The sequence below is a fragment of the Propithecus coquereli genome, unplaced genomic scaffold (genome assembly GCF_000956105.1).
Source record: "Propithecus coquereli isolate 6110/MARCELLA unplaced genomic scaffold, Pcoq_1.0 Scaffold150, whole genome shotgun sequence".
NCBI classification, from domain to species: domain Eukaryota; kingdom Metazoa; phylum Chordata; class Mammalia; order Primates; family Indriidae; genus Propithecus; species Propithecus coquereli.
In genome coordinates, this window is record NW_012139414.1 from 432,409 (window position 1) to 457,753 (window position 25,345).

Here is a 25,345-nt window from a genome sequence, read left to right on the forward strand (position 1 = left end):
GAAACTGAATATTTTGTCCTATTTCAGAAATAAACATTTTAGACTCTCTTGAAGCTACCAAAGAAACCACCATGCTTCAGTCTAATAGTTAGATAATATCTAATTCTGATTTGTGATCAAAAGGGGTGACAAGACCCTGAAGTCAGCTTTCATGGGGGAGAAAGCACACCATTTACAGAAGGGGCCTTGAAAAAGGAAATCAAAGACTGCTTTTATTGACGTGCCAACAGACCCACCCACGATTTGGAAAGGATGACTGCATTAATAATTATCATCGAAATGAATTAAAATACAAAGGTATCTGACACGGCTTTACAGTGAACACGATGCCTTAATAAATTAAGGAAACTGGCTGCTCTCAAGTGCTTCTCACTTCATGTTCTTCACAAAGTCTTCTCCTTTCTTGATCGAGGCCTTCAGCTCAGGAATGGCCTCGGCGATCATCTTCTCTTCGAAAGAGGAGACTTTGCCGATGCCCAGGTTCTTCTCAATGCCCTTTTTCTGAAGGAGGGAGGGAGGTGGTAAAACTTTAAAATGAAGTTTCCACAAAAGAATTTGTTACAGAAAACCCAACTGGTAACTTCGTCAGCTCTGCCGAGACCGTCTACACCTGTGGGCTCTGGGCGGCCCGAGTGTGCAGTGCTGACCCGGGACAGGTGGGTCCAAGTTGCTGTTGGGAGCTCTGGCTTCAGAGTTAGACAGTCCTAGGCTGGGATCCTGCCTCTGTCATTCACTCTGCATGTGCCTTGGATGATTCCTTACATTCTAAATCTGCTTCCTCATCCATAAAATGAGCATCCTGTCTACCTCCAAGGAGGCTGCAAGCGAGCGCGAGGATGACTTGGCAGAGGTGGCACTCAACCCTCAGGAGCACTTAACATCATCTCCCTGATGGAGCCTATTTTTGGGTTCTAGCCTCTTTCTCAAGTCGGTAAAGGACTGAAGAAACATTTTATTTATTTTTTTGAGACAGGATCTCTCTCTGTTGCCCAGACGGGAGTGCAGTGGCATCATCATAGCTCACTGCAGCCTCAAATTCCTGTGCTCAACTGATCCTCCTGCCTCAGCCTCCCGAGTAGCTGTGACTACAGGCGTGCATCACCACACCTGGCTAATTTTTCTTATTTTGTAAAGATGGGGGGGTCTTGCTAAGTTGCCTGGGCTGGTCTTGAACTCCTGGCCTCAAGTGATCCTCCCACCTCAGCCTCCCAAAGTGCTAGGATTACAGGCATGAGCCACTGTGCCTGGCCAACATTTTAATATTCACCTGAATCACAGGTAATTAAGTAGATAAATGTCTGACGTTAACAAAACAACAGGTGTCTCCGCCACTGTCTCATGTACTGAGCGTCATTTGTGCCACAATAGCCTCAGATTCAGCTTCAATGCCATCTCCTCCTAAAGCCTTCCTTGGCTCTAGGACCATCAGACCCGGGTGCCCCTCACCGGCAGGTCTGCCACACTCTGCACACACCTGCGATGAACTAGACCGTTGAGCGTCTGTCCCTCCACCAAGGGCAGGGGCCTTGTCTAAGGATCTTTGAGCATCAGAGTGTGTACAGGAAAGCCCTAGGGGTAGCCCATCAAGTGATGAAACTTCCTTTCTGGACATGTGATGAAGCCACCCACACATGTGCCTGACTTCAGCAGCTGCCCACACCTGAGAAATAGAAACCTGGCTGGATGGGTTATAAGACCTAAGGGTTTCTGCTTGCTAAAGTCTCAGTAAGTGTCAACCAGACCAGATAGCTGACTCCAAAACAGCCTGCTGAAGCCAGCAATGTGACCACATGGTTCCAACCTAGAGGTACATCCCAAGAAGGAAAGCCAGTGGGGTGTGGAACAAGGAAGCAGGCCTGCCTGGAATAGGGATTAGGCCTTGTAGCATGTGAAGTCAGAACAAGAATGAACACATATAGGGAGGGTGAGAGGGGGTGAGGGATCAAAAACTACCTATCAGGTACAATGCACGCTATTCAGGTGACAGGTACACCAACAGCCCTGACTTCACCATTATATAAGTCATCCATATAAAAAAAACCACCTGTACCCCTAAATCTATTGAAATAAAACAGAATGAACACATATAAGCTACAGAGTGATGGTGTTCAGGAAAGCTGTTTCTTTTAGAGCTGTCTGAGCTGTCCTGAGATAGAAGGAGCGTCTGATCAGTAATCACGCTTGGGCAGCTGCTGTCAAATCCGCAGGGAACGACATTCATGTGCTGGGAGGTTTGTACTTCACAGCCTGTAACTTCTCCCAGCTCTTAATTCTGTGATGTGCTTCTACCTTCAAAAATCCAAGCACATGCCAGGCAGGGGTATGCAGTTCCTGCATGAAGGAAATCTGAACTGCAGAGCAAGCGGACAGGGAAAAGCTCCTAAATCCTACGCAGCGATAACTCTCCTCCTTCCATGGTCAGAGGCACCGAGCTCTGGGATACTCACCCCCAGCAGCAGTGGCGTGGAGAAATAGGTACAGTCCGTTTCTTGTGACTTAACGAAGGAACATTCAACAACTCCTTCCTTTCCGTTCATTGCATCCACAAGGGAGTAGACGAACCGGGCACCAGCATATGCCATGGACAGGGTGGCAGAGCCTAGGAGAGCACAGGCAGGTCACCACGCTGGCCCCACAGCCGTGAAGTCCAGGTGAGCCCGTCCTGCCAGCTAAGGCATCTCTAAGTTTTCTAGCTTAACAAGTCGAGAATCCTGGCCAGCATCCCTTAATTTTACTTACTCACAAATGGCATGGAATTAGCTTTGCCAACCTCAAACATGCCTGTTGACCCCCGACAAAGCAGGCTGAGCTGCCCTCTCATATAGAGCTTTCTTACCAATGAATGTGAATGAAACACAGAAAACTATCCACTCCTTGCCCAGGCCCTTGCCCAGGGGACTCTACCTGCTCCGGCTTTGGCCTTCACCACCTCCGTGCCGGCCTCCTGGATCCGCCCCGTGAGCACCGTCAGCTGGTCCTGGGGGAAGTCCACCTTGGGGGTGCACTGCAAGGCAAGCCGTGGGTCACTGGGCAACTGCTGATTCGTCCTGGTCCCCAAAGCCTCCTGGCCACCACTCCCCACCCCCCCAACCCGTCCTCATGGAAGAGGGGCGGGAGGCTCCCTCCCACCACCACTGCATGGGAAACCAAGACTTCACAGAAAAATGACAAAGATAAATCAACATTGTTGGGAAGCTTAGTGAGCCCCCCACTCATTTTAAAAGAACTTTTTATATTTTGGACTAATTTTAGACTTGGAGAAAAGTCATAAAATTAGTATAAAGATTTCTGTCACTTGGTTTAGCCTAATGCTACTATTTTACGCAACCATAGCACAATCATGAAGAACAGGAAATTAATATAAATATTATTAACTAAACTATAGACCTTATTCAAATTTTACCAATTCCCCCACTACTATCCCTTTTCTGTTCCAGGTGCCCAGCTAGGACCTCACCCTGTCAGTTCCAGTCTTTCCTGACACTTGTCAAGAGTACTGATCATTCCTTTTGTAGAATCTCCACCAATTTGGATATGTGAGATGCTTCATGATTTTCTTGTACAGTTATGCTTTTGATAAAAATACCAGAAATACTTTGTGTCCTTCTCAGTGCATTATAGTCAAGGGTTATGATGTCAAGTTGATTTATCTTATTCTCGGTGGTGATTGCCTTGTCTTGACTCATTTTTAAACAAAGCACCTTCATCTGCTTTAATCTAACCGGGAATTCAGTGATGTTTCCAACAGGATTCTCACTGTATGCTAGAGCTGGCTGCCGTGAGCACCTCTGACCACAGCAGGAATCCTTCCGAAACACAGCGGATAGCCACGTCTTCTCAGGTCTGTCTGGACTGCTTCAAAGCAGGCCCTGGGAGAGGGGCTCATGATCTGGAAGCTTCCTGCAACGTCACACACACGTACCTGAGAGATCAGGGGGATGATGGTCTTCCCAGCGTGGCCACCAATGACAGGGATGTTGACTCGAGCTGGATCCAAACCCTGGCCACCAAAGTATAAAGCTTGATTGTTAACCAGCTCTTTGAGTATAAAACATGTCATAGTCATCCCTAAAGCACCAATACTGGAAAAATCCACAGAACTCAGAACGGAACAAAGAAATCAGGGAAGAGACAGTGTCCTGCTCCAGCCATGCTCAGCTCTTCTACCACGGTCCCACCAGGTGGCTGGGCAGATGCGGTGAGGATGGGCTTGTCTGGGGAGGCCACCACAGGTGCTTCCTCTACAGTGAGCCGGAACTGCCTCCTGTAGAGTCCCCCATCGGCCTGATATCCTCTCAGATCAGGGACGGCAGTTCTCTTTCTCTCAGCTAATGCCACTCCCCATGCACGAGCCCAGACTCATGTCCCCACACTGTCACAGAGAACAAATCAAATTCCCTTTCCCTCGTTGTAGAGCAAAATTCAAACCTACTCCAGGAAACTGAGGGGTGAGAAGTCTGGCACCTCTAACGGTGATTGGGACAGAAAGAACAAAACTGGGTTGTAATGGGGCAAACACCATGGTTCCAGTTAGTAGCACTCGCTAGGAGAGGCTGACTCATTTTTTAAACTGAAGAATCTATGAACTAGGATTTCTCAAAACAGAAAAAAACCCAAAACCAAAACCCAATAGGAGTTATGGTAGGGAGGTGAGCGGCTCCCACAATGATGCCACCTTTCCCAAATGCCATGGCTGAAGAGACCAGCCTGGGTTAGGAAACAAGCCTGGCCCAGGAAAGGGAGGGTCAACCTCAGGAGTGGGCAGAGCAGGCAGGATCAGCTTCACGCAGCAGGAGTCACAGAACCAAGAGGTTAAAGGGTGTGGGTGCACACGTGCCAGGCACTGTGTGGTCACCAGGGACATACCCCTGCTTTCCAGAAGCTTGTCGTCTAATATGAAAGGCTGATGCAAACTAATGTCCCAACGCCATGTGCTCAGACAGGAGCATGGAATCAGCCAGGAGAGGGCTTCCTGGGGGGCAGGAGGAGGCAGACCAGGAAAGAGTGTTCCAGACAAAGGGAACAGAAGAGCAAAGCCACCGGGAGTGTGAAAGCAGAGCATAACACGCAAACGACAGGACATTGCTGCAAGCCACTTAGAAAGGGAAGGAAGGTCAGAAAGGGAAGGAAGGTCACGGGTGTCACAAAAGGGCTTTAGACTATTGAGAGGAACCAGATGCCAAGTTGAACACACTGACTGCCACACTAGAAAAAAAATTTTTTTCCTTGGGGCCACGGTGTTTTATTACAAAAACAGAATAAAAACGTAGAAAACAAAACGATCCTTTATGACTTAAGGAAAAATTTGTTATTTCTTACTGTTTTCTGTGTGTGAGTTAATGCAACTTGAAAAAGTTCACACGGCTCCCAAGGTAAAGAGACGTGAGTCACGTATGCTTCACGGGCCCCGGGCTCAAAACTAGCATGAGTTAACTCACATGGCAGTTCATGTGTTAAGAACTGATATTTGAGACAATTCGGGAATTTTCCAGAATGTCAGGCAGCTCAAAAAACGGCAGTTCACTTAACAGAAGCCTGTCAAGTGCTAGCTTTTCTGCAAGGACCAAGATCCCCTGTTCCGCCACCTCAAACAGCGAAGCTGCGAGGGCCTAGAATCTAGGCTAAGAACAGCACTGCCTAATAGAACTTTCTGCGAGAATACAGGAGTCACGAGTGGCTCATGCAATGGAGGACATACAATTTTAATGTTATTTAACTTTAGCCAATTTCAACAGCCACACGTAGGTGTGGCTACCGCAGTGCAGGGCAGGACTAGGGCCTGGGAAACGTGTCCCCGCAGGCTGGAGGGAGCGCCGCCGCCCTGGCTGGTCCACTTTCAGACTCGGAGACAATCACACGCTCCTGTTCCTTTCCTACAGGTTCTACCACACCCCACACGCACCTGTGCTGACCTGGTCACTCAATTAAATCATCTCTTGAATCAAAGCGTGTCTCTCCCCTCCACAGAGCCCCCGAGGCCTGGGGCCACTTACAGACCTCTGTGACCCCCTTGCCTAGAACGGAGTCTGAGCACCAGGCCCCTGGGACATGCTGCTGTGGGGATTACAGCGGGGCACCTCCAACACTTCAGCAGCAGCTGTCCGGTCCGCAGGGGAGTTGAAGGCCGACAGTCCTGCACATGCACTGCTCACCAAGCTGCGTGCACAAGTCGGGCCCTACTTCTGAGAAGCCTCCTCAAATCTGCAAAGTCAGACAAAATGGTCTGAAGCTCCAGAATATTTTTTGAGGCCAGAGGAAGCAGTTCTGCTGGATCCACAACCAGAACAATTAGAAAGCAGGTTGTGAAAGGCACCAAGGACTCCAGGCTCGGCGCTGGTGCTGCACCAAACCTGCCTCAAGACAAATCTGGCAGCCCAAGGAGAGCCAGGCCTCTGGCCAGCCCAGGAGTCCCCGGGGCAAGCTACTGCAGGCAACCCAAAGAGGGAGTCAGAATCAGAGACCAGGGCTGACAATTCTGCTATCTCCGCACTTCTGGAACTTTCCTAAGGGAGCACGATTCGAGTCCAGCCACCGAGAAACCCAGGAGACGTCTGAACCCTTGACACTCCCAGGGAGAAGTGAAAGACAGAGTGAGCCGAGTGGAGACAGAAGCTGGCCAGAGTTTCAACCTGCAGGGATCTGCTGCATGAAGTCCACAAGGAAACAAGAGGGCTGCTTCCACCAAGGGGCAAGCCATAAAAACATTTAAAACTCCCAAGTCACATGTGACCTGTAAGTGCCCTGGTGTCTTCTATGCCTGCAAATGAGCAAGGGTGGGAGACCGGAAAAGTTTAGCAGGGACGGACTCAAGCCACACCTGATCTATCCCTTACCTTCAGTTCGGCAACAAAGGTGTTTGCTCTGACGATGTCCAGGGTTGTCACACCGAAGATTTTATTGGGGTTGTACACTCCATGTTTCTTGAAAACTTCTGCTGTGATTGGGATGGTGGAGTTAACCTATGAAATCCAAGAGACAGGTATATTTTTCCCTGCATTCTGAGAGCAGGGCCAAGCGACAAAAGGAAAAAATCTTTTCATGAGATCATGAACAAGTCCGAAGGCGCCAAATTAAACTGCCCTGTCTTATAACTTCATGTACAGGCAAGCTATCTGCCATAAAGGACAGGTCACACCGTGTAAACAAAGAAACCTTTTGCTGTGGGGATGCTTACTCCCTATCAGCTTTCAATTTGAATAGGTGACGATGGCTCCACTGGGCACCCGCTCAGCTGGGGCTCATACCTGAATGGCCATCCCTGATACAAGAGCACTGCACAGCGGCTGAAAGTGCAGATGATGTAAGGCCAAATCCCAGTTGCATCCCTCTATGTTATAAGCCTGGGCAAATACCCTACGCTTCCTGGACTTGGTTTCTTTTTTTTTTTTTGGAGACAGTGTCTTGCTCTGTTGCCCGGGCTAGAATGCCGTGGCGTCAGCCTAGCTCACAGCAACCTCTAACTCCTGGGCTCAAGCAATCCTTCTGCCTCAGCCTCCGAGTAGCTGGGACTATAGGCATGCGCCACCATGCTCGGCTAATTTTTTCTATGTATTTTTAGTTGTCCAGCTAATTTCTTTCTATTTTTAGTAGAGACGGGGTCTCACTCTTGTTCAGGCTGGTCTCCAACTCCTGACCTCAAGCGATCCTCCCGCCTTGGCCTCCCAGAGTGCTAGGTATACAGGCGTGAGCCACCGCGCCCAGCCTGGATTTGGTTTCTTTATCCATAAATGGGGGAAATGACAACTCACTCATGAAGTTTTTGTGAAGATAAATGACTTAATATAGGGTTAAGTGCTTAACACGTTACCTGGTGCACAAGAAGATTATAATAAAAACAAAACAGAAAGGTCTGTGCTAGGCACTAGTTAGCTCCCCAACAAAAGAAACAGCTACTATCTACTTTTAACCAATTGCTCACAGGGAAGGCAGGATCCTCTTCTCAGAGGCTGTGAGCACAAGCTCTGGGTGCTATCAGCAGCCACGTCCCTCGGTGACATCACTGTCACTGCACCTTCACACAGATCCTCATCACACTCAGACACCAGGACCCAGACTCAACCAGCAGGAGGAACGCCGGGGCTGCTGTTAAATGCAACACAAGGCCCTGGCAAGGTTGAAGTTTCTGAGTGGAAGAATAAGCTACCTGCAAAGACTGGCGAGCAGGGCCCCAGGGGGCTGTGAGTCTGAGACTGTGTGCTCAGTGTGAGGAGATGGGGACGACAGGGAACCAGGAATTGCAACCCCCAAGCAGAAAACAGATAGTCCCCCCTTTATCCGTGGTTTCACGTTTTGCAGTTTCAGTTACCTGTGGTCAATTGCTGTCTGAAAATATTACATGGAATTCTAGAAATGAATATTCATAAGCTTTAAATTGCATGCCATTCTGTGTAGCAGCATGAAGTCCCGCTCCATCCCGCCCAGGATGTGACTCATCCCTTTGTCCAGCATGCCTACGCTGTATGCCACCTGCCTGCCCATCTCTCAGTGGCAGTCTCGGCTATCAGATCGACTGTTGAACTATGGCAGTGCTTGTGTTCAAGTCACCCTTATTTTACTTCATAATGGCCCCAAAGAACAAGAGCAGTGATGCCAACAATTTGGACACGAGAGAGAAGATGTAAAGTACTTCAAGTGAAAAGGTCAAACTTCTCGACTTAAGGAAAGAAAAAAGCCACTTTTATTATAGTATATTGTTATAATTGTTCTATTGTGGTTATTGTTGTTAACCTCTTACTATGTCTGATTTATAAATTAAACCTTATCGTAGGTAGGTATGTATAGGAAAAAACAGTATACATAGGGTTTGGTATGACCCATGGTTTCAGGCATCCACTGGGGTCTTGGGACGTATCCCCCGAGGATACGGGAAGATTACTGTATAACAAAAAAGGAGCTAATGGGTTACCACAATCATGGCTGAAAGAAGCCTTAAGAATGGACTTATCGTCAGGTAGGTAAACCAAGATACAGAGAGAAGTGATTCGCCCAAAGGCACAGTTAGTTGGTGGAAGAACCAGGTTAAAACTTTCATTTAGTTCAGAAGGAATCCTTAGGAAACAAATGTAAGGACATCTTAATAGTGCATCCGACTTCTCCATCTCAGCATATTACTCTGCTTTTTCTCCCTACCAGCACAGCTGCAGACTTATGCTGTTAACTCTGAGCTTTCCCACCGTGTCAGCACCTACCCCCTGTGACAGCGGTGAAAGCTGAGCCCAGCGACACTCACCGGATTGGCGATGATGCAGATCATGGCTTCAGGGCAATGCTGGGCACAGGCAGCAGTCAGGGTGGCCACAATTGTGGCATTGGTGTTGAACAGGTCATCCCGGGTCATGCCTGTAAATGATCCAGTGCAAGATGTTCACAGAGAACACAGTGAATTTCTAAACAGGTGCCAAGTGCTATGTGTGTTAGCTGTTTGTTGTAAGAAATTTAACCACAAGCAGGACACAGTCCCTGTTTCAAGTAAATCTCTCTTGTAGGGAAAACAGTCCAGTGTGACAAGTGCCAGAACAGAGGTCTGTGGGGGTGGAGCAGGGAGGGTGGCATCTGGGGATTGCCAAGGATTAATCAGAATGCCCAAGGAGAAGCCAGGCGGAGGGAAGGGCATTCCACAAGCAGAGGCATAAGGATGAAATGTTCGGGGAATGGCAAGACGCCGGGGAGAGGGGAGACACACCGCAGACATCGAGGGCTTTAACACCAGGACAGTAGAGGTGATCTTTACCCCACAGGCAACAGGGAGCCTGTGGAATTTTTTTGCGGCAGAGAGATCGGATTAAATCCATTTTACATGGAAAGCTACCTTCTTATTTGGGGAGATGCTGGGCAAGGCTTTCAGACACACCTGGCTTCCTGGGGACTCCGGCTGGAATAACCACCACATCGCACCCTTTCAGGCAGTCTGGCAGCTGTTCGGGTCCGAGGTAGCCTAGAAAAAACATCCCAAGGAGAAATCTCACCCTTTCTGATTCAGAGAAGCTACCACCTCTGTGGGACAAAGCCTGGGAAGGATGGGCCCTACTTGGGCTCAAGGCCAACTAAATACTTCAGGAAAGGACAGACAGTCCCGCCTGTAAAGTGATTTCTTGCCACCGACAACTACTGCCCTGTGAGCTGAAATATCCCAGGCGGTGGGACACTACTTTCCTCTAGCCTCTCCCTGCCCAGGCCCCTTGTAGAATGGATCAGTGCTCCAGGTTTCCATGACTCAAACCCAGTCACTTGCTTGTTACTAGCACTGTAAGTCACTCTCGGCCTCCAGCTAGAATTAGCAGAGCTGCTCGTTCCACTTCTCTATCATCCCAACAAAACCCCTTAGATCTATAGTGTCAGATTAGAAGGCATGTTGAAGGCCATGAAAGAAAACGCCCTATGCTGATAAACAAGGACTCTAAACATTAGTATCTATTTTGTTCATTCCTATCATCTCAGGAAAAAACAGTATGTTTTCAAAGATTTTCATGGTCTCGCTCTGTTACCCAGGCTGGAGTACAGTGGCACATTCATAGCTCACTGCAGCCTCAAACTCCTGGGCTCAAGCGATCCTCCTGACTCAGCCTTCTAAAGCACTAGGATTACAGGTATGAGCCACCATACCTGGCCCAAAATCTGCTTTGACTTTGACTTTTCCTTATTGCAGGAGCCTTCAGAAACTCAATATATAGCCCAAAAGAAAATGAGCAAACCAATTCAGAGGAACTATGGGAGGCACATAGACATGACTTGATACGTCAGCCTCCTGAACCGTTTATGCCAGTTGAGGATTCATGTAAAACACTATCACGTAAAACACTATCAAACACGGCATTCTCATACACTGTCAGTAGGGAAAGAAATAAGTACAACCTTTCTGGACAGCAATTCGGTACTTTATAATAAAAACTTCAAAATATTTATACCTAATAGTTCTATTTTTAGTATTCTAAGGAAAAGATATAAAGATAAAGATATTTATTACAACTTATATATTTACCAAATAGCCTAGATACTGCCTTCTGTGGATTTCCCAAGAGGCCGTGTTTTGGAGGAGCTGGTCAAGGTAACCCTGGGGGTAACCCTGGGCTGGCAGAAAGGCAGCCTGCAGCACACCACGAATAACACATCTTATTGCCCCCAAATCCCCATCAGAGGCTCTGACACGCACCCTCCTCCCCATCCTCATAGTACTTTTCAAATTAGAAAAGTAAAACATGGAAAGATTAGGCTACTTTGTATTTCTAAAAGATACTGTTGTTTAAGCTTTTATAGACCCAAGTGCCAAAGGGTGTAATCATTTGTAGAACTGAATTCTAAATCTAACGTGGAAACCCCAAGTCTCTAAACATCTAGTTTCATCTAAGAATCTTACTCAAAACTCGGATCATGGTCTACTGGGGAGAAGAGATGTAAAGTCTCCAGCGTCATTGGCCCCAGTACCTTTCACAGTTGCTCTGGTCTCGATGTGGCTCAGGTCTGCGGCCACTCCGGGTGTATGAGCGATATCGTAGAGGGTCAGGCGGCTCACTAAGGGGCTGTTCTTCAGGAGAAGCGAAAGGGGCTGCCCAATTCCTCCGGAAGCCCCTAGCACAGCTACTTTAGCATTGTTCTAAAAAAGAGGCACAGAGAAAGAACTCTTAGGATGAAGTCAGCATTAAAAGGATCTACATGGTATCCTGCAAAAATACTGCACTGGGCCTCTTTTACTGCAGTGGTACCAAAGCAAGACACAATCACCGTACTTCTACCAGTTTCCTTCTGGTAGAATTCTGGACCTTCATTCCAAAGGTCCAGTTTCTAATGGGGAGAACTTATATCTATAGAGGTTGTGATATTTAGGGTCATACTCCAAAAACCCTTCTGAAAGATCAAGAATAAGCTTTACCCAATCAACCAGCTAGACTGATAACAGTAGCCTTATCTTTAATCTGCAGCTTTAAAAACTATAAACATTTACTGAGTGCCTAGCAACAGGCCCTCAAGGTAACTGGGGTTGCAGGAATGAAGACCCCTGCTGGCTCTGGAGAGGACAAATAACCAGATGCATCAGGCATAGAGGCAAAAGAGCTGTCACAGAAACACCGTGTGAAAGAGCAGAGGGGGCATGTTCCACTGTCTGAGAACATTCTTTATTTTTTAAATAGCTTTTTTGAGATGTATTTCCCACACCGTACAGCTCAGCCATTTAAAATGCACAATTTAATGCTTTTAGTATATTCAGAGTTGTGCAACCATCACCCCAAAAAGAAATCCCATACCTATTAGTCGCCACTCCCCATATCCTACACCCCTGGCAACCACGGATCTACTTTCTGTCTATGGATTTCCTATTCTGGACATTTCATATAAATGGAAAGACACAGTATGTGGCCTTCTGTGTCTGGCTTCTTTCACCCAGCATGTTTTCCAGGTTCACCCATGTTGTAGCAAGTACCAGTACTTCATTCCTTTTCATGGATGAATAACATAAAACACAGATGACCCTTGGAACACAGGCTGGAACTGCGCAGGTCCACTTGTACAGATTTTGTCTCTGCTACCTCAGAGACAGCAAGACCAACCCCGCCTCTTCCTCAATGTGAGGACCATGAGGATGAAGACCTTTATGATGATCCACTTCCACTTAATGAACAGTAAATGTATTCTCTTCCTTATGACTTTAACATTTTTCTTAGTTTACTTTATATTAATATAGGAATACAGTATATATTTTCATAATACATATAAACATACAAAATGAGTTAATCAACTGTTTATGTTATTGGTAAAATTTCTAGTCAAGAGTAGACTATCAGTAGTCAACTTTTTTGGGAGTCAAAAGTTATCAACTGTGCAGGGGTTGGTGCCCCTAACCCTCATGTTGTTCAAGGGTCAACTGTATCTCACTTTTTTTTATCCATTTATCCACTGATGAACATTTGGGTTGTTTCCATTTTGTGTTATTATGAAAAATGCTATGAATATTCATATATAAGTTTTTGTATGGGGTATGTTTTTAATTTTCTTGGGTATATACCTAGGAGTGAAAATGAAGAGTCACGGTAATTCCGTGTTTAACCTTTTGAGGAACTGTCAGACTATTTTCCAAAATAGCTGCCTATTCATCCTTTAAAGCTCACCTACAATTCAACAGGCACTGAATTCTTACCTGCTGCATGCCAGACTGACTTGCTAGCACTGACAAGACTTGCAAACTGAAAGACATGCACACCACACAAAACAGCATCTAGTGTGATGAGTGCCACAGAGGCAGAGACCAGAAAGAGCAGTAGCACAAAGGAGATGACAAACTGTTAGAGAGGGTTTTGAAGGATGAGTAGGAGTTTACCAGGTGAATGCTGGGAGCAGGAGGAGATGTGATAGAGTAAGGCCTATTGAGGATAAGCAGTTACAACAGTCCTCTACGGCTTGAGCAGCAGTGGATACACGTGGAGGAAGAAAACCAGAGCTGAGGGCCTAGCACAGTATGTCTGGTCCTTGTTGGCAATGGGGAACCACAGGAGGGTCTCGAAAGCTGGGAAGAACAGGACCAGATCTGTTTTAGAAAGATATGAGGCAGAGCTGAAGATGGATTGGACAGATACAAGATGGAGGCAGGGAGACTACTACAATAGCCCAAGCATGATTCTAGGATGGGAAAAAGGCAGCAGCAGCAAGGTGGACGGGTTATGAGTGATCTGTGAAACAGCATCAACAGATTCAGGTAACCCCCTTCCCCTTCTTCATCCATTCAAACGGTGAGCTGAGGGAGGAATCTGGGACGACTTAACTTCCTGGTTTGAGTGGATAACGTTACCTTTAATAGAGGGGACTGAGGAACGGTCAGGGGTTTGGAAGAATGATGAATTCAGTTTTGCATGTTGAGTTGAGTCACTGAAACATCTAGATACATACATGTATCCAGTGGGTCCCTAGATAAAGGGCTCCAGATCTCAGGCAAAGGGCCTGGTCTACAGGTCATTAGTGTTTGCACTGGGATTAACTGAAGCCTTGGACAGGAACAAGGCACAAAAGGGAACACAGAGTGAGAAGAGAACCAGAGGCAGAATCCTATGAACATCAGCATTTAAGGGGTAGGAGGAGACAGAAGAGCCTGGAAAAACTGCTACTTTAGGCCACTCCCACTCAAGCAATTTTTAAGAACTAATTTAATGATTGTGTTTTGGTGACCTTTCCTAGGGGAGGCAGAATTTATTATATAGTAATACCTCACATGAAAGCCAAGTCATCTAATAAGTGAGTCAGCAACCTCATTTATTGGGAACACTGGCAGAAAAATGGTCATAGCTAACCACTTATTAGGGTCTGCTCTGTGTGAGGCACTGAAGTAAATCTTCACTCATTTAATTCTCGCAACTCTATAATGTAATATGAACAGACCTATTTTACTGAAGCATAGAGAAGTTGCAATATGTTCGGGCTCACATGGATAGCAAGTGATGAAGCTGCAACACAAGCTGAACACAGCCAATTTGACTCCTGAATTTGGGCTTAAAAAAAGAAAAAAGTCTTTGAGAAAGTTAAGTTCTACCCTAATGCTCACTCCCATTATTCAAAAGCACCTCCCCTCTAGGTCTCATTCAAGACCCAATCAAAATTCTAGCCAACCTCAGTGAGCTAGTTTCTAATCTAAACTCACAAATGAGAAGGAGAGCATATTCCCGGCAGGCAGCCAAGGCAGCAGCCAGGGAGGGTGGAGACAAACCAGGAAAACAGACACAAGAACTCAAAGTGCCCTGTGTGATCGTCTAAGGCAGGCATCTACAATAGGTCCTGACATTATCACTACACAATATATTCTACAGTAACTGATGCTAGTTAGTGATAAGCTTTGATTATAAAAAAACCAAAACTAAACAAACCAAAAACACAGAGGGTTTCTGCTTAGGCAATTAAACCCTGAAAGTATACACTACAACCAAGATTTGAATTCAAACCGGCTTTTGGTTTTTTATTTATTTTTACTGGTGCTTTAATTAGGGGACCCTTGACTTCCCAGAAAACTTAACTAGCCAGATGAACCCAGAACCTGAGGCTGGGCAATCACACCCACTTCCGGATCTTCACTATCCCTCCCACATCTTGTCTCTAGTCTTTGGGACTCCCAAAGTCCAACTCTGTATTCCCAGTTCAATCAGATATTCCACTGGTCCTACAAACTCAATTGTTCATTTATCCTCTCTACCCGTCTATCCCTGGTCCCAAGTAGCACTTGTGTTCTGCCAAATGTAAACTAGTAGAACCATTTTCTGCCTCTTCCTTCTCAACCAGTCAGATCATGAAGAATTTGCCATCTCAAACATCTTTCCCACCCATTCCATTATCTACCTTAGGTACTGAGCTCCACCTCCAAACCATCCTCCCCCAAAACCTAAGTCTTAATCATTTCATCTGTCCAGGAGTATTTGCATTTATTTTTCAAATGAACTGGATGTACAGGAAATGGGAGGATGTAACCTGAACGATAACTTTGGAATCCCCTTTAATAATTACGTCCCTCTTGGGCATGGGACTTAAAAAGCAATGTGGGCACCTGCGGGGTTCTCAAACTTCGGTTGTATTACATTCACTCGGGGCACCTGGTAAAAATACCAAGGTGGAGACCCTATGCTTCCTCAACAAGCCTGGGCCTCTGGTCTTTGTTAGCTTTCAGGTGATTCTGATACATACAGAGTGTGAGAACTAGCCTAGAAGATGGCTAAAAATAGCTTAGGCTTAAGTGGTCTCAAGCCAAGTCATGCACTGTTAAGACACCTGGCTGCAGGCTCGGACTGCCCACAGCAGAAAGGGTCCTTCAGGAAAGTTCTGAAGAGGAGGCAGAGTCTTCAGGTTCTTAGAGGAGAGGCTTGATGCTAAAGCCACTGACTGCAGTCAGGAGTGCTGAATTTTAATCCGCTGGCCAAATGCTGAGTAACCCTGGCCCAGTACTGTATACTGAGTGCCTCAGTTTGTACCATGGAGTTAAAAATTACACATTATTTCTCTTATTCACGGACAACTCACACGGATGCTGCAAGGAGATTAGTTACGTCAAAGCAAAAAAAAGCTACATAAAAAGGTAAGTTCCTTCCAGACCTAGAGCCGTGGCATCTCAATCTTTAAGGCTTGCAGGCCAAGACCGGGCCCTCTGGGGGACCTGGGGGGTGAGCTCGGGGAGCTCTGCGAAGTGCACCAGCTCCGGAGCTGGGCCACCTCGCCCCTCTCTCCGGCTTTCTCCCCCGCACTTCCTGCCCAGTGTCAGGGCCGGCCCAGGGCGCCACAGCCTCCGGCCAGTGCCAGACGGCGCTGCGGTCCAGGCTGGCCCGGGGGTCAGAGCTGCTCGCGAGCCAGGGACGCACGTGGCCCGGGCCGGGGCCTCCGCCTACAGGCCGCCCCTCGTCGGGCCTACCTGGGCCGAGGTGCTGAAGCTGCGGCGGAGAGCGGCGCCGGCAGGCCGGGCGAGAGCGGAGAGCATGGCTGGGGCAGGCGGGGTGCGGACCGGCAGATGAAGGTGCTGGCAGCGAGCAAGTGACTCCAACGACCTCCACAGTGCCCAGAGCTCCCGGCTCCGCTCTGCCTTGGCCTCGCGAGAGTGGCTGGGCTTCCGGCCCCGCCCGCGCTCCCAGATCTCGCGATACCACAGCCACTTCTTGGGGACAGGGAGGAAGGACAAGGGACGCGCCTGACAACCCGGTCCTAACGCGGCTGCTCCGTGGGCTGGTGGGGAGCCGCAGTCTGAGTGGGAGGGAGAGTCCGCACCCGAGAGGTGGAAGAGGACGGGCTTTAGGCTGGAAACGCCTTAGAGGATCCATTTTCCAGGTGGGGCCCCAGACAGAGGCTCTGACCGGGAGCCCGGCCAAGGTCGCGCAGCAGGTCTGGCGGAGTGGGTCCCGGTCCCGAGCCCTCAACTTCAGACCCACCTCTCCTGCCCCTGGAGGCGGGAGCGGCCTCCGAGCTCTGGAAGGGAAAGGTCGTCAAGGAGGCCGAGAGTCCCAGCGTGGGGTGGGAGGAAGGGGCTATCTCATCAGTTCACTCCCGTGCAGCCGCCAGTGCCGTCGTCCCTCAAGTTGCAGAGACCCTTAACGTCAGTTTACAAAGCTTTAGAAACACCGCTACTGATGTTGGCCCTGACAGCGCTAAGGACTGTTCTACGGGCTTTACAGCAGCACAGCCCGGTGTTGCGAATGAGGAAACCCGTCTAGGGAGGATGCCGTGAACACGGTCCCACTGTTTCTGCTTTACAAACGAAAACACTGGCTGAGGTGAAGTGGATTTGCTCAGAGTTTTCTCAAACAGAAAGTACAGATGAGGGTTTCCTGCTCACAAGGAGTTTATCATTTACATTTATAAATTATAATATTCGTTTTTCCCCCCTCTATTTTCTGGCCGTACAGAGATGTCTCAGACACAGTCCTTGCCCTCAAAAAGTTCAGAGACAAGCGGGGCAGGTAGAGGGAGCTGCAGGTTGCTGCCTTGATAAAAGAATGGACAAATCCCTTGGGGGGACCAATGACTATAGGTCTGCCTGGGGACAGTGGTTGGGGAAGCAGGAGTGAAAATAACAGCACAGCCAGTATCAGGGAGTTCATGATGACGGCTTTACTCTTTCCTCCCTCCCTTCGTGTGTTTATTGAGCTACTGAGGCCAGTCCAATCTTGGAGCTGGGTATTCAACTGTGAACAAGATCCACACGGTATTTGCCTTCAAGGAGCTCATAGTCTAGTGGGAGAAACAGGTAAATTGCAAGCAGCACTGTATGGGCCACAGTAGAATTATGAAGTGCAGTAGGAACACAGAGGGGGTGCATTTAACCCAGAACTGTGGTGCGAGTAGGGGGCATGTGAGAGAGGACGTTCCAGAAAATGATCCATCTAAGCTGAGACGTGGGAAGAGTAGGTGTTACTCACTGGAACATTCAGCTCCGGAGTGGGGAGAGATCCCTTGCCTAGGAACTGGAGTTCTCAGAGAAGGGGTGCTAGGAACTGCGCCTTTAACAATGGGAAATATTTAGATAGGGGAAAGGAGGAGAAAAGAGCCCAAAGAAAACCTGGCGGTAGGAAAGTGCAGACCTGTATTTGGGGGACAGTAAATAGATCATTTCTGTTGGAGTGCGGACATTAAGACAAGTGGTGTCCTTTATCTTATCTCTGTGTTCTCTGGTAATTATTTACCCTGTTATCTTGCCACCAGAACTGAGAGCACTTTGGAGTCAGGAACTATGTCTTTCATCTCTGTGTGTTTATTATCTAACGTGACCGGTCCCAGAGTGGGTCTCGGTGAATTTTGGGAGAGTTGAATGGTTTTAGATGAGGCTGGAAAAAGCAGGTTGGAAAAACTGGATGGTGCAGGGCCTATGAATGTTAGCTGCGAAGTTCGTATTTTATTCCCTGGGAAACAAGTGTTTATCAAAAGCTTTTATGACACCACCAGAGCTGTGTTTAAGGAAGATTAGACCTCACATGCTAAGGATTCCAAAGGGAAATTGGAGGGCAGGGAGGTTGCTCAGGAGGCTATCTCATGAGATGATAAATATCTGAATCTTGGAGGTGGCACAGAAATGGAAAGGGTGGGGCCAGTAGGGGACAGGTCTCAGGGAAGAGTGGATAAGAGTTTGTGTCCATTTGGCTTTGAGGAATGAATGAAAGGGATGTGGAAAATCAGGCTGAGAGAAAATCAGGCTGTGTATAAAAAGAAGGAAGTCAGGGGTTGTGTGGAAGGAGAGCTGGCTGGAGAAAAAATAACGAGCTCCGTTTTAGATGGGCTGCATGGGGAGTGATGGTGAGTTGTCCATACAGGAATGTCAGTGGGCAGATGGGGAGTTACTTCAAGAGGAAATGTGAGATTGAAATCCAGGGCAGAGGCCAGGGCTGAAGTCGTCCCTGTAGAGGGGAGAGTTGAGGCCATGAGCAATAAACTGGAATCACAGATTGTCAGGCTCATTCCCACATCTGGGGCTCAATCCCTTCTGCATCCTTGCCGAGTCTGCATCTCCTCGGAGAAGGAACTCACTACCTCCCGAGTCCTCTACTTGGGCTATCCCAAACAACTTGACCGTTAGGAGAGCCTCACTTTCAGCTCCTATCGGCCTCCCTCTAGATCCCAAGATTATTAATGATAGTCTTAACAGCTGCCGTATCTAGCACTGAACTGTGTTGTAGGCACTGACTGCTTGGTGCTTTGCAAGTGTAACTGCTACATTGAACAAGCAGAGCAGTCAGGAAGCGGAATGCAATCATGAAACAGCTTGTCGTCACCCCTACTCTTTCTTTAAACCTTTGCTTGCTCTTGGATTCCATCTGGTTACCAGGACAAACTTACTGCAGTCTAATTCATGTTAATAATGAAAACTCTGAACTTAATTCAAAGTTAAAGCTTGTCACTTCCCTCTTTCAAGCTTTCTTTGAGCTCCCACATTTGGAGAGGAGAGTGGCTGACTTCTCTCTTTATCTTGCTTCCTCACTCCCCCACCCCGCTCCACCCCAGGCAGACTGGCTTCTCACCCATCCAGTGTTGGTGGAGGGAACTTGTAAGAGAGTAGAGATGGGGCAAGAAAGGTCCCTTTGTCATATGGCCTTAGCACACTCTGAGCTTGATGGGGAGTTTGTGGCCGACTCTCTCCCCCGTGCAGTGCTTTTGTGGGTCTTTCTAACCTGCAGTTCCCTTGCCCACGTGCTGACATCTCTGTCTTGCTGCTTTCATTTCCTCCCTTGGCCCCTGGTTTCTGGAATCCCCTATCACCTGCGATTGGCCCATTATCCCTTTAGGTGGCTCTCTTGGGCAAAGTCCCTTTAAGATGGCTTCTAGGTGGCCATCTCTCCTGTGTGGTCCATATATGGTCTACACTCACACTTAGGCATCCTTTGCCCCAGTGAATTCTGGGAGGGCTGGCTATTTCTAGCACAGCTCCCTCTCCTTGCTTTGCTAAGAGCTGGCCAGTCTCAGACTTCCCCAGCCCAGGACCCAGCACCAGCCTCTGTGCCTGCACAAGCCTCAGAGGGCACAGGCCAAGCTAATCTAAGGTTTTCTTATGGTTTCATGATTTGATCCAAGAAAGCTGAGACTTGTGAATGTTTGAAGTCAGAAAGGAAGATGCTAATAGAGGGAGAGAGCTTTGAGATGCCGAAAGAAGAAGAGGGGATTAGGCAGGAGAGGATGAGGTCAGAGAATGCTTATCCGTCCATCTGGGAGAAAGCACAGAAGAGCACCCAGGGGGCAGTTGGTCGGGGAAGCAGTTCACGCCCAGGCAAGAGCTAGGAAATGAGAGAAATCGCTCCTGAGGGTGGTTGAGAAGGCTTGATAATGATTGTGGTCAATGTGAAAATGCTGGGCAAATGAGGGAAAACGAGGAAGGGATTAGCTGGTGGCTGCGAGGGCCAAGCTGACGTTCTGCAGGGTGTATTTGCTGTGTGTCCAAGTGCATATGGTTTTTGACAGCCCAGACCCCATACCAAGGTCATGGACATGCACCTGCGTAGTCACGTCCTGGAACACATAAATACATAGACCTACACAGGGGATTTATTTTTATTTTTTATTGACGTACAGTATACATACAGTAAAGTATACTAAGTCTTAAGTGTTCAGTTGGGTTTTGATGATTTCTACCCTGGTAACCACCACTCAAACTATAAAACATTGTCATCATTCCTTAAAGTTCCCTCATGTTCCTTTCTACCAGTCTCCCAAGACAGCTGTTTCCTGATTTCTATGACCATAAATCTGTTCATTGTATATGAAAACGTACAAATACATCGAGACCACGTCTTAGTCCATTTTTGGTGCCAGAACAGAATACCTGAAATGGGATAATTTCTAAAAGAAAGAGTTTTAGTTTATTTAGCTCACAGTTCTGGCAGCTGGACGTTCAAGGTTGGGTAGCTGCAAATGGTTGGCTTCTGGTGGGGGCCTCATGCTGTGTCATCACATGGCAGAGAATTGAAAGGGGAATTCATGCAAAAGGGCAAAACACAAGAAGCAACCTTGTTTTATAACACCTGCTGTCTTGAGAACTAATCCATTCCTGTGAGAAAGACACTAATCCATCTTAGTGACCTAATCACCTCTTAAAGACATCACCTCCCAATATCGCCACATTGGGCACCAAGCCTTGACATGAGTTCTGGTGGGGACAAACCACATCCAAACCTTAGCACATGCTCCTCACCCTGCTCCCACACACCCGCATGCACTGATCGTTTTGTACCTTACACAAAGGTGCCTTAGATCACAGTCGTGGGCTATCAATGATTTTGGTGTTAGGTGCACCTATTATATATGCTAACCTACCTTCTTTCCAATCATAAAATCATAGATCAAGTGAAGTATTTTAAATCTTTCCTTTTAGATCCTTGGAGCGAAAACAAAAAGTCAGAAAGGTGGTTATCACTTTGCCTTGCTTGAGAGTTTTATTTTTCTCTAGGTGCTCTAAGAGATTGGAAATTGGGGACGTATGTTTTAAAACAGAACTGTATTTAGACAAATAGCTTTAACTTTTACTTGTGACCCTACCTGCTGGAAGTCAACAGATTAGGCTCTCCAAGATATATTCCAGCAGAACAGCTAGGAGGTGGTGGGTTGGCCACAGCAGAGACAGCAAGAAACTACTGGCAAGAAGCTCCCAAGAGGTGAGAGTCACTGGTAGTGGCAGATGAGAGGAGAGGCTGTAGTCGTGCACACCAACCAGGGCTGGGAAGCAGAGGAGAAGCAGGCCCCAGAGACAGAGTTGGAGGGGGTGAGCCAGACGCAGTGATCATGGTCCTTGGGGGCCTGGGTTGCAGTTTGCCAGCCCCTCCCTGCATGACAGCTGAGTTGTTGCATGGTAGGCCTGACCCCGGGGTACCTCTTGGGGCAGAGTGGGCCTAGGTTTGGGAACGTGGACGTGAAAGCAGCATCTAAGACAAGGATGTGGGCAGCTGGTTTAGGCCTCTAGTCTACACCTGGTCCCCTAAACTGGTCCCCTAAACTACAGCGATTCTGGCAATGACTGAGCAAAGTTAGGAGGTTTTGCTGGCCCAGGTCTCATCTTTCTCCTTCCTCTTTCTTTCGTCTGTGCCAGTGTGACCTGGTGTCCCTCCGAGCTGAGAGACAGATTTCAGGATCACTCCTGCAGCCTCTGCAGCTCTGGGGTGTTGTGGCCTGGAACTGTGTCATACAGCTTTGTCAAGGTTCAGGCCACAGAGGAGGTGTCAAGCTAGGATGATGCAAAGACCGTAGTAGGCCCCTTAAGATCCTGACCCTCGGGCAGCACCACAGGCTCTTTACCAGCTCCTGCTCTGGTCTTTGGTCTGAGACTCTCTGAATGCCACTTTGTCTCCTGGACTTGTAGCTGTCCAAGGATCCCAGATGAAGTTGAACAGAGAGGGTAGGAGTGAAGGAACGTCTATTTCCTAAACTCCTCCTGTGTGTCAGGCCCGGTGCTAGGCAGTTTACACCAGTTAGCTTGATTGAACATTCCTGCAGCCTTTCCAGCTGTATCACTGCCTCAGTTTACAGGTGAGGGCATTGATGCCCATCACTGGTGGAGCCTTGGACATCCTGGCACAGCCTGAGTTTCCCACCAAGAACCAGAACATGGGTGGGGTTGGCTGTGGACCCTGATACTTATCTGTGTCACCCTCTGCTGGTCCCCATTCAGCCTAAAGTGAAGTTTGTGGCCTGGCTTCTCCTGGAGCATCAAGAGGTGTCTCTTCTCTGCCAGAAACAAATGCTCATCAATTGGGTTGACCTGGACTGTCCGGAGGCTTGGGGTAGCTTGGCACTGAGCATGGGGCCAAGCTCTCAGACCGAGACTGAGAAGCCTGTAGTTGGGCCCAGCCTTGGACAGCTCTGCCCTCAGCCAGGATGAAAGGCCCCAGGTGTTGATCAGGCCCGGGGGGCAGGGAGAAGAGCTGGATCTGGCTGGCTTTCCCCTTAGTTTCAGGCTCTTCTACCTCCCCAGTGAAATATCTGTTCCCAATTTGCGGTTTTCCCCACATATAGACATGTGCTCTCACTGGAGGGGAGTTTGCCAGCCCAACTGCTTCCAATTGCTCTAGGCTGACTGACAGAGTGAGCCACCCAGGAGCTCCTGGTTTGAAGGTCACAACGGGTCATCTCATGGAGGGCAAAGAACCTTCCTACTGGTGGATGTCCAGGGATAAGGCTATGCTGGCACCTGCTTTCTGGACAGAGTAAATGGCTTTGCTTGCCACTCAGAAAGCTGCGTGGATTTCCCAGAGGGATCGGTTCATAGGAAGATCCATCTCTCACCTCCATCAAGCTGGGTCCCCCAAAGTTACTTCATCTGACCCCTCCCTTGCATGGACCATTGTACTTAATGTCCTGACAGTCTCTTAAGAAGAGCTATGCTGTGCCGAGAGTCCGGCATAAACAGGGATGTCTTAAACTTGCCATTTTGACTCTACTGTTTTGAACAAGTCACCAGGAAAATGAGACTTGGTAGAAATAACCAATATAAAGGAAACTCAGTGGCAGAAATATACTTGGAAAACTTGATGTGATAAAAACCTGATTAAGGAACCGAATATTTATTGTAAAAGAAAAAAATTCACATGGAAAAGACTTGATCTTGGGGAAAAACAAGTGTGATTAATGCAAACTGAAAGTGAAAACAATTGGAGCTGCTTAATTGTGAAACGTAGAAAACCAATTAAGGAATTAAATTGGCTTAATAGAATTCACTAAGGAAAACACTTTTGGCAAAAACACATCTGTATCAGCTTAATGTTTTTATGTAAAAGCATGATGTCAGAATATCCTTGGGGCACCAAAAGTGGAGCCAAGGACATCTAAACTCTTTAGAGCTCGGAGAAATGCTGCTGCTCAGTGCTTGACTCACCCAAGCTGCCGGTGCTGGCATCAGCTCACATCTTGGCTCAGGGGTGCGTCCTGTCTCAGAATCATGCTGTTAGGTTTGGGGACTGCTGCCATCCCCCAGTGCTTTACCAGCAGGTGATGGAGAGCTCTTGCTTGGCCAGGCATAGTCCCCGCTTTGAGAAGGAGAAGGGTCTGAAGGAAGAGATCCCTGGGGCTGGGTTTTTATCTGGATGCCCAGAGAAAATTCCTTGGCTAGTGAGTGAGGAGATAGGGGTTCAGTGGGGAAAGCAGATGGGAGCTGAGGATGGGCTCTGAGCTGTAGACCAGGTGGGTTAGCAGCCAGCTTTTAGGTTGGCTTAACGAGGTTGTAGGATTAGACACAAAGCCTACCCTCTCTCTTCTACACTCACCACCCCCAAAATGGCCTGGGGACAGGGCCTGACACGGTGGGAGGTAGGGGAGTGAGAAGGTCCTTAGGAGGAATCTACAAAAAAAGTATGGCAGCAGGTGGAGATGGCCACGTGTGAAGACGGTAACGGTCACTAACAATAGTGTGTTCATTCCACATGTGTGTATTGAATGCGACTTTGCAACAGGTAAATCCTGGGCATTGTGTGAGGATACGGCAGTGGATGTGATAGGCAAAGACCTGCCCTTACGGACCAGACATCCCCGTGGGAGAGACTGACGATTAACAAGCAATCAAATGCCACGATAATTTCAGATGATGGCAAGTGAGGTGGAGACAAAGACGCTAGGATGCTGAAAAGATTGCCCTGACTCCCACGTGGAGATCAGACTGCAGGGAGAAGCAGGAAGCAAGAAGTCCAGCTGAGCAGCGTGCACCGTCAGGAGAGAGATGACAGTATCTCAGATCGGAATGGTAGCCCTGGAGATGGGGAGAAGCGGATGGACTTGGACCACATTAGGGGCAGAGCTCAGAGATCGGATGTGAGGGGATGAGGGCAAGGCGAATCAGGCTCGACAACTAGGCAGATCACAGTGCTGTTAACTGAAAGACGAATCGGTACTAGAGGTGTAGGCGTGTGTGAATTAGTTTTATTTTGGCCTTGCTGTATTTGAGGTGTCCGTCAGGCACCCAAGTAGCGTCTGGAGCTCAGTGGAGAGGTCAAACAAGGGATAAAATGTGGGAGTCACTGGTATGTAAGTGGTAGTCGAGGGACTGCATCAATCACCAAGCCTTTGGGTCTTAGCATTGTGGTTCTCAACCAGGGATGATTTTGCCTTTTTCTTCCGGGGGACACGTGGCAGTGTCTAGAGACATTTTTTGTTGTTACAGCTGAGTGGCGGTTGCTGCTTACATCCAAGGATGCTGCTAAACATCCTACAAGGCACAGGCCAGCGCCCTGCAACAGTTATCTGGACCCAAATGTCAGTGGTGCCGACATTGCAAACCCTGCCCTAGAGTGAGAATATAGATAGAGAAGAAACATGGTAGCTGAGCTGGGGACATTCTTACTTGAAGAGCTGCAGCCCCCAGCAAAGAAGGCCGGGGAGGAACAGTCTGAGGAGGAGGAGGGAAGCTTGGAGCATGTGGTGTCTTGGGAGA

At 48.0% G+C, this 25,345-nt stretch overlaps 2 protein-coding genes across 2 annotated transcripts in view; one reads left to right on the forward strand and one right to left on the reverse strand.

Annotated features, from left to right (window-relative positions):
• Positions 1-171: 171 nt before the first annotated feature.
• MDH2 (malate dehydrogenase 2, NAD (mitochondrial)) lies at positions 172-16,589 on the reverse strand. The gene is made up of 9 exons (XM_012640280.1): positions 16,370-16,589; positions 11,422-11,590; positions 9,851-9,934; positions 9,230-9,339; positions 6,834-6,959; positions 3,923-4,000; positions 2,905-3,004; positions 2,448-2,599; positions 172-501 (listed from the first exon to the last, which is right to left on the reverse strand). Exons 1-9 carry the CDS (start codon positions 16,433-16,435, stop codon positions 370-372), a joined length of 1,017 nt encoding a protein of 338 aa, XP_012495734.1. The 5' UTR covers positions 16,436-16,589; the 3' UTR covers positions 172-369.
• A 67-nt stretch (positions 16,590-16,656) lies between these two features.
• Positions 16,657-25,345, forward strand: part of STYXL1 (serine/threonine/tyrosine interacting-like 1) — a 69,648-nt gene continuing 60,959 nt past the window's right edge. Inside the window, exon 1 of the mRNA XM_012640281.1 lies at positions 16,657-16,779. The gene's annotated coding sequence lies outside the window, so the exon portion shown is untranslated. The remainder of the gene's footprint in view (positions 16,780-25,345) is intronic.

Excerpts from the sequence above, each read along its gene's own strand:
- MDH2 (XM_012640280.1), bottom strand. The coding sequence starts at position 16,435 with ATGCTCTCCGCTCTCGCCCGGCCTGCCGGCGCCGCTCTCCGCCGCAGC. Across the intron at positions 4,001-6,833 it reads CCTTTGTTGCCGAACTGAAG|GGTTTGGATCCAGCTCGAGT; the intron begins GTAAGGGATAGA and ends TTTGGTGGCCAG. Across the intron at positions 2,600-2,904 it reads GAAGGCCAAAGCCGGAGCAG|GCTCTGCCACCCTGTCCATG; the intron begins GTAGAGTCCCCT and ends GTGCTCTCCTAG.